At 30.3% G+C, this 17491-nt stretch overlaps 2 protein-coding genes across 4 annotated transcripts in view; both read right to left on the reverse strand.

The window, feature by feature from the left end:
• Window positions 1-3738: 3738 nt before the first annotated feature.
• Window positions 3739-5070, reverse strand: LOC130448270 (tigger transposable element-derived protein 6-like). The gene is given in 3 exon segments (XM_056785554.1): window positions 3739-4529; window positions 4671-4736; window positions 4739-5070. Coding segments are annotated over 3 exon segments (1071 nt in total). The 5' UTR covers window positions 4953-5070.
• Window positions 5071-6286: 1216 nt separating this feature from the next.
• The window catches only part of LOC130447321 (protein cereblon), a 53928-nt gene continuing 42723 nt past the window's right edge, over window positions 6287-17491 (reverse strand). Inside the window, exons 9-12 of one of the 3 annotated variants that reach the window (XR_008910234.1) lie at window positions 11717-11807; window positions 8774-8998; window positions 7104-7222; window positions 6293-6631 (exon numbers count right to left, since the gene is read on the reverse strand). Coding sequence is in view for 2 of the 3 variants with exons in the window: in XM_056784075.1 (XP_056640053.1) it covers window positions 8779-8998; window positions 11717-11807 (311 nt within the window). In the remaining variant the exon portion in view is untranslated. Of the gene's footprint in view, window positions 6632-7103; window positions 7223-8773; window positions 8999-11716; window positions 11808-17491 lie in introns of all 3 variants that reach the window. The other 2 variants (XM_056784075.1, XM_056784074.1) reach the window with 2 other exon arrangements.

Here is a 17491-nt window from a genome sequence, read left to right on the forward strand (position 1 = left end):
ATTAAGTTTGAGTTTAAGAAATATGATGATGTGGGCTTGTGGCCAGATTTGCTAAATAATGATTTTATTAATTTCGTCCTTTCACATGAAATGACTGACTTTCAAAATAAAGATCCTAAGAATATATATTCAGCTTCAATGAAGAAATATAAAGAACAAAACAGATCGTTTTCAAATAGGTATTTAAAAATGAAAAATGGCCAATTACTGGAAAGATTGTGGTTATGTTATTCAAAAAGGGTTAGTACTGTTTTTTGTTTGACTTGCAAACTTTTTTCTAAAACTCCTTCTCAATAAACAACCGGATTTTCTGATTGGAAACACATAGGATTTTGTTTAGAAAGTCACGAAAATTCTAATGAACATAATTCAATGTTAGTGTGGTTGACACGAAAAGAAAATAAGTTTGTTTTAGACAAGCAGCTTCAGTAATTGGTAATTTTATTTATATAATATATATATATATATATATATATATATATATATATATATATATATATATATATATAATATAATAATATAATAATATTTTCTATTTTTTTAAGGTAAATGTCATTTGTAAAGACCTTTTTAAGAATAATTTTTGTACCTAGTTACCTAAATAAGTTAATATTATATATTATATATAATATTAGGTATAATATATATAATAATATATTATACCTAAACCATCTGTTCATTTTCTACCTTCGCTCTTTTAATATTAAAAGTTTCTCTAAAAACTGAAAATCTTTTATTTCTAGAAAATTCTGAATTATCATGTAACTGTAGTTGCAGTTGGTCACTAATAGGTTAAAATCTACAATATTCTTCTAAGAAGAATACACACATTCTTGACATCAAAGCCTTTGAAAAAGTGGTAACAGAAAATTTATAACTATGAAATTTATTATTCAATCTATGAATCTGACTTTTTTTATTTTGTATTGAAGTATATATTTTTCTTTTTAATTTTAAAATTGACGTTTATTAAATGAAAATTTAATGAGTTGCTATAAAGAAAAAATGCTTAACTGCTATAACCATTTACTCCGTAATGCTTACGTGGCAAAATCATTATATGATCATTATCAGGAATTGGGTGGATTCAACATAATGAATAATCTATTTCTGGTAAATTTTGTTTCAAAATTTACATCTAAATCTACAGAGTTCGAATTAGTTTTAACAGGAGTTTATTTGTAGTTTGGGGATTGAGTGTTTCGATATGTATTAATTGAAATGGAAAGAGGCTTATTTATGACAGTAATAATTATTTTACTATTTTCATCTATTTATTATTTTCTTTGGCATTCATTTTTTCAAAGAAAATTATATTGAAACTTCAAGTAAGCTAGAGATCTGTTTCTAATTTATGTCAGCATCTCTTCCATTGCTTTTCTTGTCTTAGCATAACATATGCAGGTACTAGTGAAATCAGAGTGAAATCTCCTTTAGACGGACACCAACTGGACCGACTGAAAGTGTCCGTTCAAGAGGGGTGTCCGTATAAAAGAAATACAACAAAAATCGTGTTTTTAATGAAAACTGAATATATTAAAGAAACTGGGACATTTAAAACGTATATGTATGTTTTTAAAATAAACAAAAAACTTTAAACTTAAGAAAAAAAAGTATCCACCTTTAATAACTTTTGTAATACTGGTATTTAGAAAAAATCCAAAAACACGTCAATTTATGTTGGAAGGGGCAAGCATTATGGCTTATTTAAACTTACTGGAAAAGCCACCCCCTCACCCCTAGCAGCATCCCCTTTATTTAAATTACTTTTCCTATTTTTTATGTAAAATTTGGATACTCCTCTTTGAGCTGATTTCAAAAATGTATAATACTTGTAGGTTAAAGTGGTTAGTTTATGAGATAATAACAATTTTTCTTTTAAGAGCACAAATTTTACTTATTATTTACTTTCACCTTATTTGCCTGTACTAAAATGGGTTTTCTATTATTGTTGTAATACGTGGGTTAACCCCTTCCCTGAGTAACTCAAGATATGTTTCACCATTTAAATTTCCGTTGATGAAGAAATGTCCGACAATGTGGTCACCTAGGATACCACACCAAACGTTTAACTTTTGGGGATGTTGTGTATGGAATTCACGCATAATATGTGGATCACTTTCAGCCCAATATCTACAATTATGCCTACTTACTAACCCATTTAATGACCATGAGCATTCATCAGAAAAGCAAATATTGTTTAACAATTGTGGATTGTTATTGATAATTTGCGTCATTAATTCGCAAAACTCTAGACGACGATCAAAATCATCTTCATTCAACTCGTGCACCAATTTAATTTTGTATGGGTGGTACTTGAATTTATGTAGAACTCGGAAAACTGTAGAAGATGAAACACCGATCGCTCTACTTATTGTTGACAACGATTGGGGTTGTTGAGCCTCTAAGCTGACTTGCCCTAAAATTGCCACTTGTATTGCTTCGTTATTTACGAGTCCCTCTCGCTTATGCACTTTATTGCAAACAGACCCTGTTGTGGTAAATTTCTCCATCAGTTGAATTACATACTTATGAGTTGCATGTCTTCCGTCATGTAATTCGTTAAATATTCTAGCAGCAGCTCTTGCACAATTATTATTTTGGTAGTATAAACCTACAATTTCAATTCTTTCTTGCAAAGAGTAAACCATTTCAGAGAAACAAAATAAATAATGTATCAAATTACACTATCAATAGTGACTACAAATTCTAGTTGACAATGTCAAACTTTAATAAAAAGTAGAGTTTTTTGTTGTTTGGATTTTTTAAGTAGAATAAATAGCACAGTTAAAAAGATTAAAGAGTTTGAACTGTTGTACAGGCAAATAAGGTGAAAGTAAATAATAAGTAAAATTTGTGCTCTTAAAAGAAAAATTGTTTATCTCATAAACTAACCACTTTAACCTATAAGTATTATACATTTTTGAAATCAGCTCAAAGAGGAGTATCCAAATTTTACATAAAAAATATGAAAAGTAATTTAAAAAAATAAAGGGGGTGCTGCTAGGGATGAGGGGGTGGCTTTTCCAGTAAGTTTAAATAAGCCATAATGCTTGCCTCTTCCAACATAAATTGATGTGTTTTTGGATTTTTTCTAAATACCAGTATTACAAAAGTTATTAAAGGTGGATACTTTTATCTGAAAAGCACTGTATACAAAGTATGTACATATGTATAATATAATATGTATGTATGTACATACATGTACATATGTAGTAACACAAAACAATAAAATGAAAAGTCACTTTAAGGACGCAAAAATTTATATATTGTCGTTTGTCTCCTCCGTTTCTTTAAAATGGCGTCTAGAAATCGTATTTCTAATTTAGAAAGAAGCTCCAAAGACTCTGTATCTCCCGGATTTTCGACAAAACTTTTGAGCTGCTTGGTCAGGGTAATAGCTTTACCATAATTTGGGATAGCTTCTGTTGGTACTGGAACCTCATCGACATCAGAATCTTCGGAAAGTTCTTGTATTTCAACTGGATTTTCAATTTGTTATCCTGAATCTGGATCTTCAACATACAAACTTTCATCTAAGTTCAAAAAATCATTAAGGTTTTCATTATCAGTCAATTTCAATAAATTCTTATTTTTGAGGATATCTGAAAATACATTAAGTGGTAAGTCATCTTCTGGGTCAGGTGTATCAGCCTCAGTTAACTGGTTTTCACTTTGGATATTTTCATGCTTAAATCCTGCTTTGCGGAAGCAATTTTGAACTGTATCTTTGGTTACTTAATCCCAAGCGGTTTTTGCCAAATAAATTGCATCCAATGACGTAATTTTCTTTATTAACTCAAAAGCTGTACCAGCAGTTTCAATGTTTACTAGCAGGTGTTTGAGTATTAGACTTCGGTAATAAGTTTTAAAACTCTTTATAATCCCTTGGTCAAGTGGTTGACAAGCTGATGTACAATTAGGGGGCAAAAATAAGATTTTTATATTATTTAAGAGGATGTCTTTTGGATGAGATCCCGCATTGTCTAAAAATAACATAATGTTTCTTTTTTCTTTAGCCATTTTCCAATCTAGGTCTTGCAACCACTCTGTCATAATTTGTCCTGTCATCCAAGCTTTCTTATTGCATTTCCAAGTTACAGGCAGGTCATTTATGTTAATGTTTTTAAAAGCTCTGGGTTTAGCTGCCTTACCAATGACTAGGAGTTTTTCTTTTTCACCCGCCATATTTACACAATGCAAAATTGTAAACCTCTCTTTGGGATACTTATCCCCAACACATTTTTCCTTCTTTAATGTGAGCGTTTTGTCGGGTAGAGCCCTAAAATACAGGCCTGTCTCATCGGCATTATAGATGTCTCTCGGTGAATATCCCTTAATCAAAGAAGGACATTTTTCCAAAAACGATGAAACATCTTCAGCATTAACCGAAGCTCCTTCTCCCGAAATCGCTTTAAAACTTATATTGTGGCGAATTCTAAATTTATTGAGCCAACCAGAAGAAGCACTGAATGTAAAATGTCCCAAAGAATCGGCTAGTTTTTTTGCTTTGCATCGTATTAGCGGACCTAAAAAAAAATAAGTTTTTTGCGTTTTTGTCACGACAAACCTATTGATAATCTCACTCTTTATCTATTTTAGAATTGATATGAAAAGAAAATCAGCCCATTAATACAAGAAAACCTTATCTAAAAAAATAATATGCATACCTGTCAAAGGAATGCCCTTATGGCGAGCTGCTATAAACCAGTCATAACACAATTTGTCAATTTTGTACCATCACCCGTCAAAAAGCTTCTTTTTTCATTTAAATTGCTGTTCGACATCCATTTCTTTAGAAGAATTTCTTTATGTTTAATTATATCTGCAGCTTGTGTTTTTCCAATATTAAAACGCTTGGATAAGTTCCTTACACTTAACTTCTCCTTATTGTAAACTTCAACAATCTCAATTTTTTGTTTAAGCGTCAGAATTTTTCTATTTGGAGCCATTTCTACAATGAATGTGTCGCCCACTGTGACTTTTCCGCATAGACGTCAGACTAATACTGAATAGAAATTTAATCGAAAGCGTGTACCCAAAGAATAAGAACGGTAAATCCTCGACCAATTCGGGGAACCCTAATTCACGCCGGGCAGAAATGCACCACATAGGCTGCGTTTGTAACGAAAGATTAAAGTCGGTGAATCCCCAGTTTACTCGAGAAAGTCCCAGCGAAGTTGGCGCGTGGCGCGATTGAGAAATGCAATAGCGATACTCTCAACAGAAAAAAAAAATAAGACAAGGCGTTTCTTTTTATTTTGTTTTTTGTCCGGTTAGGAGAACATTTTCTCGTGTCCTCGTCAGTTCAAGAGAGAGTTTATACAATGCAAATTATATGAGAGTCGGTCGGGACCATGAGAAACTGTCCGTTTAAGGGAGGTGTCCGCGAAGGGGAATATGAAATGAATTTGCAGATTATATAGCAGCATTTAACTTTCTCAGGTATTTTACTTGAGATAAATTTTGTTTTTAAAAAGATATATTGTGTATAAAATATCTTGACTGTAAGAATAAAATAAAAACTTTTCAACAATACTAATAGAAGAAAATATATTATAGGCACCTCGTATATTAACCGAAAGAAAGGGTATGCGACCGCTTTTGAGATGCAACAATATCAAAGTCGGTCATATGATTACGGCGCCCTCCTTGCAAATGCGAGCCAATAGAGATGTCGAAATCGGCAAAAAGATCTTCGCTGGCAATTTAATTAAATATTCGTCGCGGTATTCTCCAAGGAAGTAGTTATTTTTATTTATTTACAGTACCCTACAGCACAAGGGCCAACTAAAAGGTGAGAAAGACATACATAAAATTTGTAAAGTACAAGTAATGGTACATTTATACTGAATATACTGTTTACACCACCAATACACAAACACTAACAATTATACTGTCTGACGCGCATTTCGACAACCAAGTTATCGTTTTCAGAGACTGAAGGTAAAACTTTACCTTCGGATTAGACCAAACAAAAGATTACGCGTATCTTGTAGTTTAGAAAGCTATTTTTCTGTCTATGTTATACTATTTTGTGTATTCAACATTTCAAACTGGTAGCCACAACTCCAAAATTCAATATGAATATACATAAAAGATAACAACAAAAAGCGCCATAATATAGAGGTGATAGTTTTAGGGAAAGTTTCAACAATTTATAGTTCCAGATATAATATTTTTGGTAATAAAGGACTTCAAAATTGATGAGCAAAATTTTGAATTTGGAATGGTTAGTTTCATAAATATGGGGCTTATCACATTAATAAACATTCAAAGATAGAAGTCACTCTTTAGACTATAAAATGTATTTATTGTAGAAATTTCAAATCATTATTACATATTATTATTGAGTAACAAATGGAAATTTTTGCATTACAGGTTCATGCAATAAAAATGTATAATAAACTAAATTTTTATTGTGATAAATAATTTCAACTATATTACATGCTATAAATATACATATAATAACATATTAAATTGAAACAAAACTGTTCAAATTCCCAGTTTCGTTCTCAAAAATGAAATGAGTGAATAGTTTCCTTCTACAGTAACTAACTAGGTATAAGAAGTTGACAGGATACTATCTGAAATGCCCATTGAATAATTGATTCCAAGCCAATCAGCATATCTGAAAAATACACCAAAGGTTATTTATATACTTTTTTGAACTAAAAACAATTTACCATAATTATACTGCAATGCGAATAACTGTACAATAAAATATGAAATCTACGAGGAAATATTATATTAGCAATTGACTTAACGGAGATATATAACACCAATCTACAAGAAGACATCTCTAGTGGCGGGAAACTTCATAATTAAACCTACAGTGTTTGAAAGTAATCTACTCATAAAACTTATTAATAATTTTGTAATATCTTCTTCACCTTCATATTAGATACCAAAAGTTAGATAACATCTTGGCTATATTGAATCCATAGATCATATTCAAACTAACTTCATTCCTTTTGATTATTATAGTTTAACCTTTTCATTGCTACGTGGTAGGTTTATGAAATTTGGTAGTATAAAAAATTTCTTTTATTTTTACGTTATAGATTTTCTACAAAGATTCATAATTATATACAATTTATTACCTTATAAGCAATAAGTAATAAGTCTTTACTCATTACAATTTTCTGCATATTATACATGTCTTTACTCATTACAATTCTGTGTTTCTTTATCCAACTTATCAAAAACAATAACAATAAGCCTACAACAATGATATGAGTAGTTAGCCCATGACCATGTCATATTAATAATTATTCAACATAAAATTAGAATACTTCAGTAAAATAAATTCAATTTGCTATAAAAAATATGTTTTCTAAAAGGAGTTTTCAAGTATGCTAGCTCTCTGCGGGCCGGAGAAAATCTGTCCGCGAGCTGGATGTGACCGTAGTTTGGAGACCCCTGCTATATAATATATTTTATCAATTTCTAGTGAGGATTTATAAAACTATTGAGGGTTGAGTTTGTGAAAAATCCATTAGAGTCGACCTAGTTTAGTCGGCTGCAGCAGTTGAATGTTGAAAATGATCTGCCCGACTTTAGGGGTGGCCCGCATGTACGGAATATTGGGGTGTGGGGGTGTAGTGAGACGGGGCCTTACCGGCCCGACTATAGAGGGCGTGGTAGTGAAAATGTTAATTACTTAAACTATTTTCTACCAAAATTAACAGTTATTGAAAATCGATGAAAGTATTTCGTAAAAAATAAGCCTTTTTATAAGTCCACTATTTTTCTGCACATCCATCTTCAAGATAACTCAAGAGTATAAGTCATTTGATTTTAAAGCTAAATTTTCACCACCACCTGATATATTAGTGTTAGTTATTCCTATTAGATCATCAATGTGTTCATTTTCCGTTGTTACCTCATAGATATCCAATTGGGAATATACAGGGTGATTCATTAAGAATGTCCAATCTCTGAACTGTAGATTCTAGACCTCAAAATATGATTCTGCTCAACACGCCTTATGCAAATATTGGTAGTTTCCGAGATACGGGGTGTTCAAAGTCAAATCATAATTTGCACTCTAATTTGACATTGCTAATAGAGGGCGCTAGTTACACTTGGTTGTTTTAATGAAATAAAAGTAAACTTTTTTGGGGTTAAACTTACAACTAAAATAATAAGAAAAATATTAAAAAGCGTTAAATTCTACAAAATAATATATATAATTAAATATTCCTCGTCTGGTAAATGTTGCCTCATCAGTAAAAATAATTGTATCCAGAAAATCTGGGTTAAAATTTTGTTTATCTTGCAAAAATGGGCAAATTGTAGACGCTTTTAGAAGCAAATAACTCGATAACCAATTGAGTTACACGAATCAAAGAAGAGTAACTTTTTTTGTAGAATTTAACGCTTTTTAATATTTTTTTATTATTTTAGTTGTAAGTTTAGCCCAAAAAAAGTTTACTTTGATTTCATTAACACAAGCAAGTGTAACTAGCGCCCTCTATTAGCAATGTTAAATTAGAGTGCAAATTAAGATTCCTCATCATGTAAAATTGCTAATTTTACGTTTTTGTGAAATTGTGAAAACATAAAAAATTATTGCGAAAATCAAAATTTAAACTATCTCGGAAACTAGCAATAGTTGCATAAGGCATGCTGAGCAGAATCATCATATTTTGAGGTCTAGAATCTACAGTTCAGAGATTAGACATTTTTAAGGAATCACCCTGTATATGGTATTTTTGTTTTTTTTTACTATCAATTTATTAACAATCGTCAATATAAAAATAATGCTTACCTTCTTTATATGGGTACAATAGATATGTAATCATTTGAAAAGCTTATCGTCCTAGAGTTAATTAATTCTAGAAATTCATCTGATGAATTACTTCTGTTAGTTATAACAACTTTATAACCTACTTTTGCTAAACCATAGAAACATCTGGGACGTAAGGTATTACTGGTGAATTGCCAACCCAGATGGTTGTGGCAGCTGTTGCACTGCATAATTGTCCATGCATAGCTAAAATAACTTATTATTTATCTATCTAATCTACTTTGTGAAGACAGGTAACAGCAGTAATGTGAATACTGAAGACACTGTTTACACTCCCACTACACCAACACTCACTGACTTACGCACGCGTTTTAATAACCATATCATCTCAAGAGACTAAAGGTAAATTGTTTACATAACTTAGCTATCAAAGCGCGCGTCAGACAGTGTGCGTGTTGGTCTAAACTGTGTGTTCAGTATGAATGTCACCAACGGTTTAAAAAATTCCAACAGTAGATGAAGATAGTTAAAATTTTAATTCGTCACTCATAGCAGGTATGTTAAGTTGAAAACTCGGTAATTTATAATAAATAATTTTCATGATTTACATTGGATTGTACAACTTCAAATCTTTGGACATTAATAGAGTGACATGAGGATGCAAAATTGCAAAACAATACTTCTAAACGTATAAGCTTTTTAGACAATGGCGTTTTTACAGGGTTATACCAGCGCAGTAATAAGAAAAATGTTTTAATCTAACTTTGTAAGGAGAACGTATATATTTCCAAATTAGAAAGCCAAATATAGATTAATGCGTAACTCAGTATTATAAATGGGCCCTATTAATGATAAATCGGGTGATATTTGTAGTATGTTTGGAATTTCTCTATACCCTATTTTGATTGAATCGCCATAAAATCGGAGTTTATAGAGTGGGAATAGCAAATAAAATTTTGATTAGAGCAAAGGGAAATAGAAAATGGTAAACCGATTGTCTTTCTCTCTCTCTTTCGATAGCACAATTCCACTTACGTGCCGCTCTCTATATCTTTAATATTAACTACACAACGAGGATAAAGTAAAGGTTGCATTTTGGAAGTTTAAATTAACGCTTTCAATGCAAAAGAATCTCAATGTGCCAGTAAAGAGTTTCAGGACTTGGCCTGATTGGGTAGGAAAGTTTCTTAAGCCCCACAGTCATATACGATGTCTCCATATAATTTAAGGAAAATAGATAAGGATTTTTAGAAGAATGTCTAATCTCAAAATATACTCAAAAATAACAAAGGATTATTTCAAATAATGGTACTTCAATGTTCACATAGAGTAATCTAAAATAATTACAACCATAGGAAATGAGCTTTACTAATGAATTGCACAGTGTGTAATAAGTAATGTTCTATGATGAGTGCAATCGCATCATTTTTTCTAATCATTGTCTATTTGTGTATAGACGACGCAGAACGTTTTTATAATAGTGTGCTATAAATATGAAATTTGTGTATTATTGAGACATTATTGGAAACAAATTTTAAAGCAGTCATGGTAAAAATATGTGAAATTGAAGGGGAAAACAGATAATGAACGAACGACACTATGTTGGTTAATAATTCTAATAGTGGAGCGGTCACGTAGTCCACTTGCGTGGGATATTGAGGGAAGCAGTAGAAAACTAACATAGAACAAGTAGCTCCGATTATTTGACTTTCTTAAACCTTCTAAATTTATAATATATCACCTTTTGCAATCATTGGTTCAGATCTATAAAAGTTGAATAGTGCCACATGAATTAACCGAGATTCAAGCGAAATGTCGGGTAGAGGTGTGTAAATACCTGATAAAAATGAATTATTACTTGCGAAAAAAAATGGATTTATCTGAACAGCTCGATCATGGAAAATTAATAGTTAGACAAAGGACAATTACCATTATCTGCCGTAAAGAGAGGTCGATTCGAGTAGAAAGTCTTGTTGTGTGTCTGGTGGAATTATGAAGGTATAGTGTACTTAGAAATCATTCTGAGGTATATAGAAGACAGTTGATGCGAATGTAATAGGTTTTATCGGATAAATATTCAGGTACAGTTAACGGTTTCTCTTATAACAAGACAATGCTAAATCACATAATGCGAAATTACATGGAATAAAATTGAATAACTTAGTGGTTTAGAGTTTCTATCACATCCAACATTTAGTCCGGACCTTGCACCGTCATATTACTATTTATTCAGATACATGGAGAAATTCTGACTTGGAAAAAAATTTAATTGAAAGCAGATGTTGAAAATGCGGGAGACAAAAGAAGCTTTACAAAAGGAATATGAGGAAGAGATGAAGAAAAAATAGAAAAAAGATATCGAAATTAAAGGGGAAAGGAAAAAGCAAATTTAAATCCACAAAAAATAAAATCGGAATGGACAGAGCCCAAAACAAAGATTTATGTTCAGATTCAGAATCTGAATCAGAAGAGAAGTATTTTCTGAAATGTGTATCATTTGTAAGATGTAGAGACATGTAGGATGTGATTTAAAAGACACTATATCTTTTATTTGTATCAATTGTAGTTCAAATGAAGACTGAATTTAATTATAATGAAACCCACCGAATGTTAATTCTTATATAAGTACCACGAATATTAATACTTTCTGAACTAAATGAATATTGGAAACCGATATTATTTATGAAATACCCTTTATATAATCCAAGCGCTAGGAAGATCATTCAAACACATTGTCACAACTACAGCTACAACCTAGTTCTAATCATAAACTTAAAAGAGGAGATCACTAGAATCACTAGAAAATTTAATCATAATCATCACGGAAGTAAAATATGAATGTATATACCAGAATAGATTTCGTTTTAATTTTCAATGGTGAAAAATCCGTATATATCCTCTTGGTTTTCATATCCATTTTCTTCTAACAAATTTCGTGCATCGAATGCAAAATTAAATACTCACCCAGGAAACCACGAAAATTGCTTTGATGGTTGTCCTTCCAACTTAAAATTTTGAGCTGATGTAACTGTGACTGTTTCATAAACATGCCCACCTAAAATATTATAAATCTTAATATATTTTTGTAAATAGAACTTTTACTAGTTAGGTTAGGTTAAAAAATCGCAAATGTACTACTAATGACCTTCTTACACCCATAAAAACGATGAACTTATGTGACAATAATACAATCAAGATCAGTGTCGACAAAGGAAAACCATTCCACGTATATAAATTGACCCACTGTGAACAGATTTACAGATCAAAATAAATAATGTTGGTTAATAACTTTAAATTAATGTTTCGTACAAATTGTTTTATTATTTTTAGATCCAAACACAATCCAAACCAAAATTTAATTTTTAATAAGGCGGATGACCATCTCTTGCTGTAATAATATCTCGATATTGTTTCTTGTGGAATTTCAAGCCCCTCTCCAATTGTGACAATTAAAACAACTAATAGCTATAATGAATAATTAAAACAGTTTGAATTTTTACAGGTTAGTTACATCATTATAAAGAAGATTGAATAGATTTTTTAAAAATATAAAAGATACGCAGAGATTATTATATTCGCTCCGAGTGTGACTGCAGCGCCACAGTGAATATGAAGTACGGGAGGCTGTCAGAGCATGTTTTATTACGTTTTTTAATAGTAAACAGAAAAATTTTGGAATAAAAGTATAATAAAGAGTAATAAATTAGTCGTCAAAAATAAATGTGACAATTTAATACTACAATTTTATAATTATCTTGAACAAGCCAAAAACACAAGTAAATATAATGATAAAATATATAACAGAATACAGTAAACATATATGAGGTTAAGTTGCTTTAAACTGTTTTTTCAATGGAATAAGTATATATTCGCTTAATTAATTATTTTTTTCATTATTTTTAGTTAAACCAAAGACATGGATATTATTATAAAAACAGGATTTCAGTCCATCAGCTATCAAATAAAATTTCAACCGGAAACTATGACCAAGGGTAAAAATCTTGTTCCTGTTATATATGAGAGCGAAGTTGAGGAACATCGACGAAACTTTGACAGCTTTTTAATAAGGTCTCTGATAATTTAGGTACTAGTAACAAAGAAGATGAAAGTACATCTGAAAAACGAAGTGAAATAATCTGGCAAATATTTTAATATAATAATTTATTTTCTATGATGTATAATGGTGTAAAAGTCAATACAGTATTTTTATAATTAGTTACTGAAAAAGCAATATTTATTAAGTGAGTAAAAACTAAAAAGTTTTACATTTATGTAATAATGTGTAATGTATTATTCGTTACTAATTTGTTAGTTATAAACAAGTTTAAAAGAATATAACTGTTTATTACAATAATTTTAATTATTAATTTTATTAAAAGCTTACAATAAATTTAAAATTTCTTACAAATTTTCGTTAGTATTATCACAAGCACTTAATAAACAATTTTCATGAGTTATAAAATATTTTTCATCCCTCATTTTCAGAATCTTTTTTATCAAAAATAATTGGAGGCTGTAAATTTACCAAAACACAATACTAAATTGGAATTTTATGAAATATATGATAAGTCCTTAACCGCTGCATAATTCTTTTAACATGAATCCTAACCCTTGCAACACTGTATGTCTGTTGAGTTTCTTCAATTGAAAATTCACTTTTCTCTAGAAAAGGTGGCATAACCATTTGCACTTTCTTGCCACTTGCGTCAATGCAACAATAAATCCAACAACTCCGACTCTATTGTAAGCTGAAAATCTGATTTCTGTCCTCCAGCTAAGTCAGATCTTAAGGATTTAAAAACTCCAGGAGGTATGCCAATTAGAACTTTGGCCGTGAAATTCTTTTTGTAGTGTGAGCACGTAAAAACACGATTATCAACACTTGTAGGAATATCTATTCGAAATTCAGTGCAATCAATTATGACCCTGGTGTTATTATAATCAGATAGGAAACAATCAGGCATAGTTTCTTGCACTGCATCAATATCTGGAAAAATAGTAAATTTCTTGTTGATCTAGCAAGATGTTGTAAGATCTCATAAAAAAATGTTGAAATTGTTGTTCTGTAAACACTAAATAATATATTAAGTGCCGAAAATCTTAATCCAGTTTTAATTTTCATTAAAAAAATTAAAAGACGGTCTTTTTTCGATACAATGTACTTTCGTAACGTTGGTGTACATATTCTAGTCAATAAAAAATCAAAATTAGGGAATGATACGCCAGCCAGATCAATGATTTCTTGATCCTTTGTAATCGATGCAAATCCATTGAAGAGTTTATTATACCCTTGTCTTTCCTTATCAGCAAAAGTTTTTTGATCAGTACCACATTCTTTATTAACAAAGTTTTTATTACTAATATGTATTTTTATCGGCCTAGTATCTTCAACTATTTCTGTCTGAATTTCAACATGACACAAATCATGTGTAATATACCAATTGCAAACAAACGTTTGACATCAGAGTTTGAATAAAAATCAACTTGACACTCTTGGTAAACTTTTAAAGAAACAATCGGAGGATTATCATATTCATTAATCATTTCTTCTAATAGAGTGGGCTCGAAACTTGATTTTGAAGGTGATTTTCATCCGCCGATTCAATAAACGCTTGTATCTGAAATTAGTATTATTATTATTATGTTATAAATATTGATCTAGATTTACCAAATCATTTTTACCTCTTCACGGCCGAAGATTTATTTATTTTTGGAGACCTGTAAATTGGAGGAAATATTGTTGAAATTTAGCTTGGACTCAAATCCTCATCTGATTTTTTACCTCCAATAAAATGATCACTACAAATATAACCATATGGCTTGGGAACCCACGGTGATCCATCAATGCTAAAAATTATATTTTTTATTAATTGTATCCCAGTATTAATTAAACTGTTTGCAAAAGAAATTTTTTCACTGTAATTTATTTTTCTTTTAATCATTACATTTTTATAATATTAAAATTTATAAATTTTAGTTTTACTTTTTTATAAGAGAATTCCAGAAAAATTATTTACTTATACTAAACTTAACAATTTTACAAAGATTTACAATACTCCAAATTATTATTTTTGATAACAATAAGGTTATATACTACTTACTTAAACCTTTCAACTGCAGGTATCCACCGATTCCGTTGATTTATTTTCCATGTAGCGGTTGGAAATTTATAAAATTTGCACTTACTATTTCTGCTAGTATTTTTACAATTCACTATACAACAACTCTGGTGACCCAGTTTTATTTAATTTATTATAATTAAAACAAACAAAAATTTTTAACGGATTTGTTTATAATGTCGGTTATAATAGCCTCCTGTAATGCTCACCACTGCGAACGATTCAGTCGATTTAATTTGCTCTACCATGCCTCCCCTCACAGCGAGTATTTAAAAATTCTTAGCCTACTATAGATCCAAACAAAATTTCAATGTCAAAATATTTTATTTCTCAACATATTCTCCTCTTAATTAGATAGATACATTTATTACAGCGAACCTGTAACGTCTCTAGACCTTTCAATAAAAATGTTTCTTCTTTTTCTGTAAACCAGTTATTGTTCTACTCCATGGCAATCCCAAAAAACTGAAGCAAGAACTTTTCCAGCAGATTTTGCGACACGAAACTTTATTGGTCTTGGAGAACCAGAGTATCGCAATTCCATCGATTGTTGCTGTGTTTCTGGATCATAGAAATGTATCCAAGTCTCATCCATAGTAACCATTCGATTTAAGAAGTCTACATCCTTTTCAAATTGAGCACAGATCGAACGAGATACTTCTACCCTTGTACGCTTTTGGTCAACATTCAAACATTTGGGGATCCATTTTGCAGTAATTTTTCTCATGTCCAAATTGAAGTGAACTATATGATGAATGCATTCGTATGAAATATTCAGTGCTTTAGATATCCGTTTTAGCCCAATTCGACGGTCTGATAAAATCATGTCATGAACTACATCGATATTTTCGATGACCGACACAGAAACTGGCTTTACCGATCGGTCATCATTTCAATGGAAAATTTACTTCTTTTGAAGCTTGCAGTCCTTTTTTTCATGGTCGCATACGAAGGATATTGATCACCAAGGGCATTAAGCATATCTTCGTAAATCTGCTTACCTCTTAAACCTTTTAAATACAGGTATTTGATGATGGCTCGATACTCCAATTTTTCCATTTCCACAATTTCGGAAGACATCTTCTTTATTGCGTAACTCTGGTTTACTTTTTTGACGTCAAACTTTACACTGACACTTCTAATAAGTTATTGTTCGTAGCTATGGTATCGCAATATTTTGATTATGCATGGAACTGGTCTAGGCTAACTAGATATCAATTCATTCAGGTATGTTATTTCTAAAAAAGGCGCATTTTTGTAGATAATACTACTACTAATAAGACTTTGCCATATTTATAATCCATTGAAAAACTTTCATAAAATACGTGTTCAGCAAGTTAGCATGTATCAGGATATAATTTGTTGTTACTTGTAATATGTAAGCTGATTGATGAATTATCTTTTATACTCCGATATATTTTAAACAACGAATTTCATAAACTACGTTCGTCAATTTTTTGGTTGGCGTACTATCTTTTATTTTCCTGAAAATGTCAAAAAAACAATTATAAACATTAAAACATTCTCGAAACAGGAAAAAACGAAAACCGTCAGTGATAAAAAAGATCTAAAGAATTTAAATTCAATTTATAATTCTATTTCATAAATTTCAATGTGACTATAAATGATTTAATTGAGGGTTGCTACTTATTTTTAAGATGTGTTAACTAAGAATAATATAAAATAATATAAATATATAATAATATAAAAAGTAAAATAGATCGAAACTTTTTTCATGATTCTGGATGTCCTGAATAGTTTCATTGAAATTAATTATGCATAATTTAATTAATAAAATTATTGCTTTTTATTTGAGTTTGTGAATACTCATAATCAGACCAGATTTTCAGTAATAGCGTACAACTAATCCAAAACCATCTTCTAAAATCTACTAAACAAATATTTCATACCTGTAAGAAAAGAAACGACATTTAATGTTATTATTAACAATGTCTGTTCCAAAATCACAAATTAAAATAAAGTTAAAAATGAAATTGTTTTCCAGCACACAATCACACAACACGACATTCGAGGTTATGCCCTGCTTCCCATCGATGACAGTGACAGATCGTCTGTCACAAACGGACTTTATGTGACGTACGGTAAAATAACACGCAAAAGAAAATTATATTTTTCTTTACATATATATATATATATATATATATATATATATATATATATATATATATATATATATATATATATATAAGCTCTTTAACACAAATGGAGTGATATAAGAAAAAATTGCAATATTTAGAACACCTCAATATTTTCTATACCATACCAGCAGATTATGTAATGGATTATATTTTGGGCTTTCTCATATATATTTTGCCCTTCAAGTTATTCTTCATTAAAAGTATGTAGATGATATAATTTTATTATATTATATATTATTATATTACAAAGATGGCGTACAGATAACACTAATCCATAAATTGACTAACATAGTATATGAAATTCCTTGTTTAAATTATAAAAAAATATATATCAATCTTCATTCACTTCAATATATATCACGTCACTCACCAATCGGATTTCAGACCACATAAGTGACAAAGCCTCGTTCACAATGTCCTATAAAAATTGTTCTATGTTCAAACTTTGTGATTCCTATTAT

The sequence above is a fragment of the Diorhabda sublineata genome, chromosome 8 (genome assembly GCF_026230105.1).
Source record: "Diorhabda sublineata isolate icDioSubl1.1 chromosome 8, icDioSubl1.1, whole genome shotgun sequence".
NCBI lineage: Eukaryota > Metazoa > Arthropoda > Insecta > Coleoptera > Chrysomelidae > Diorhabda > Diorhabda sublineata.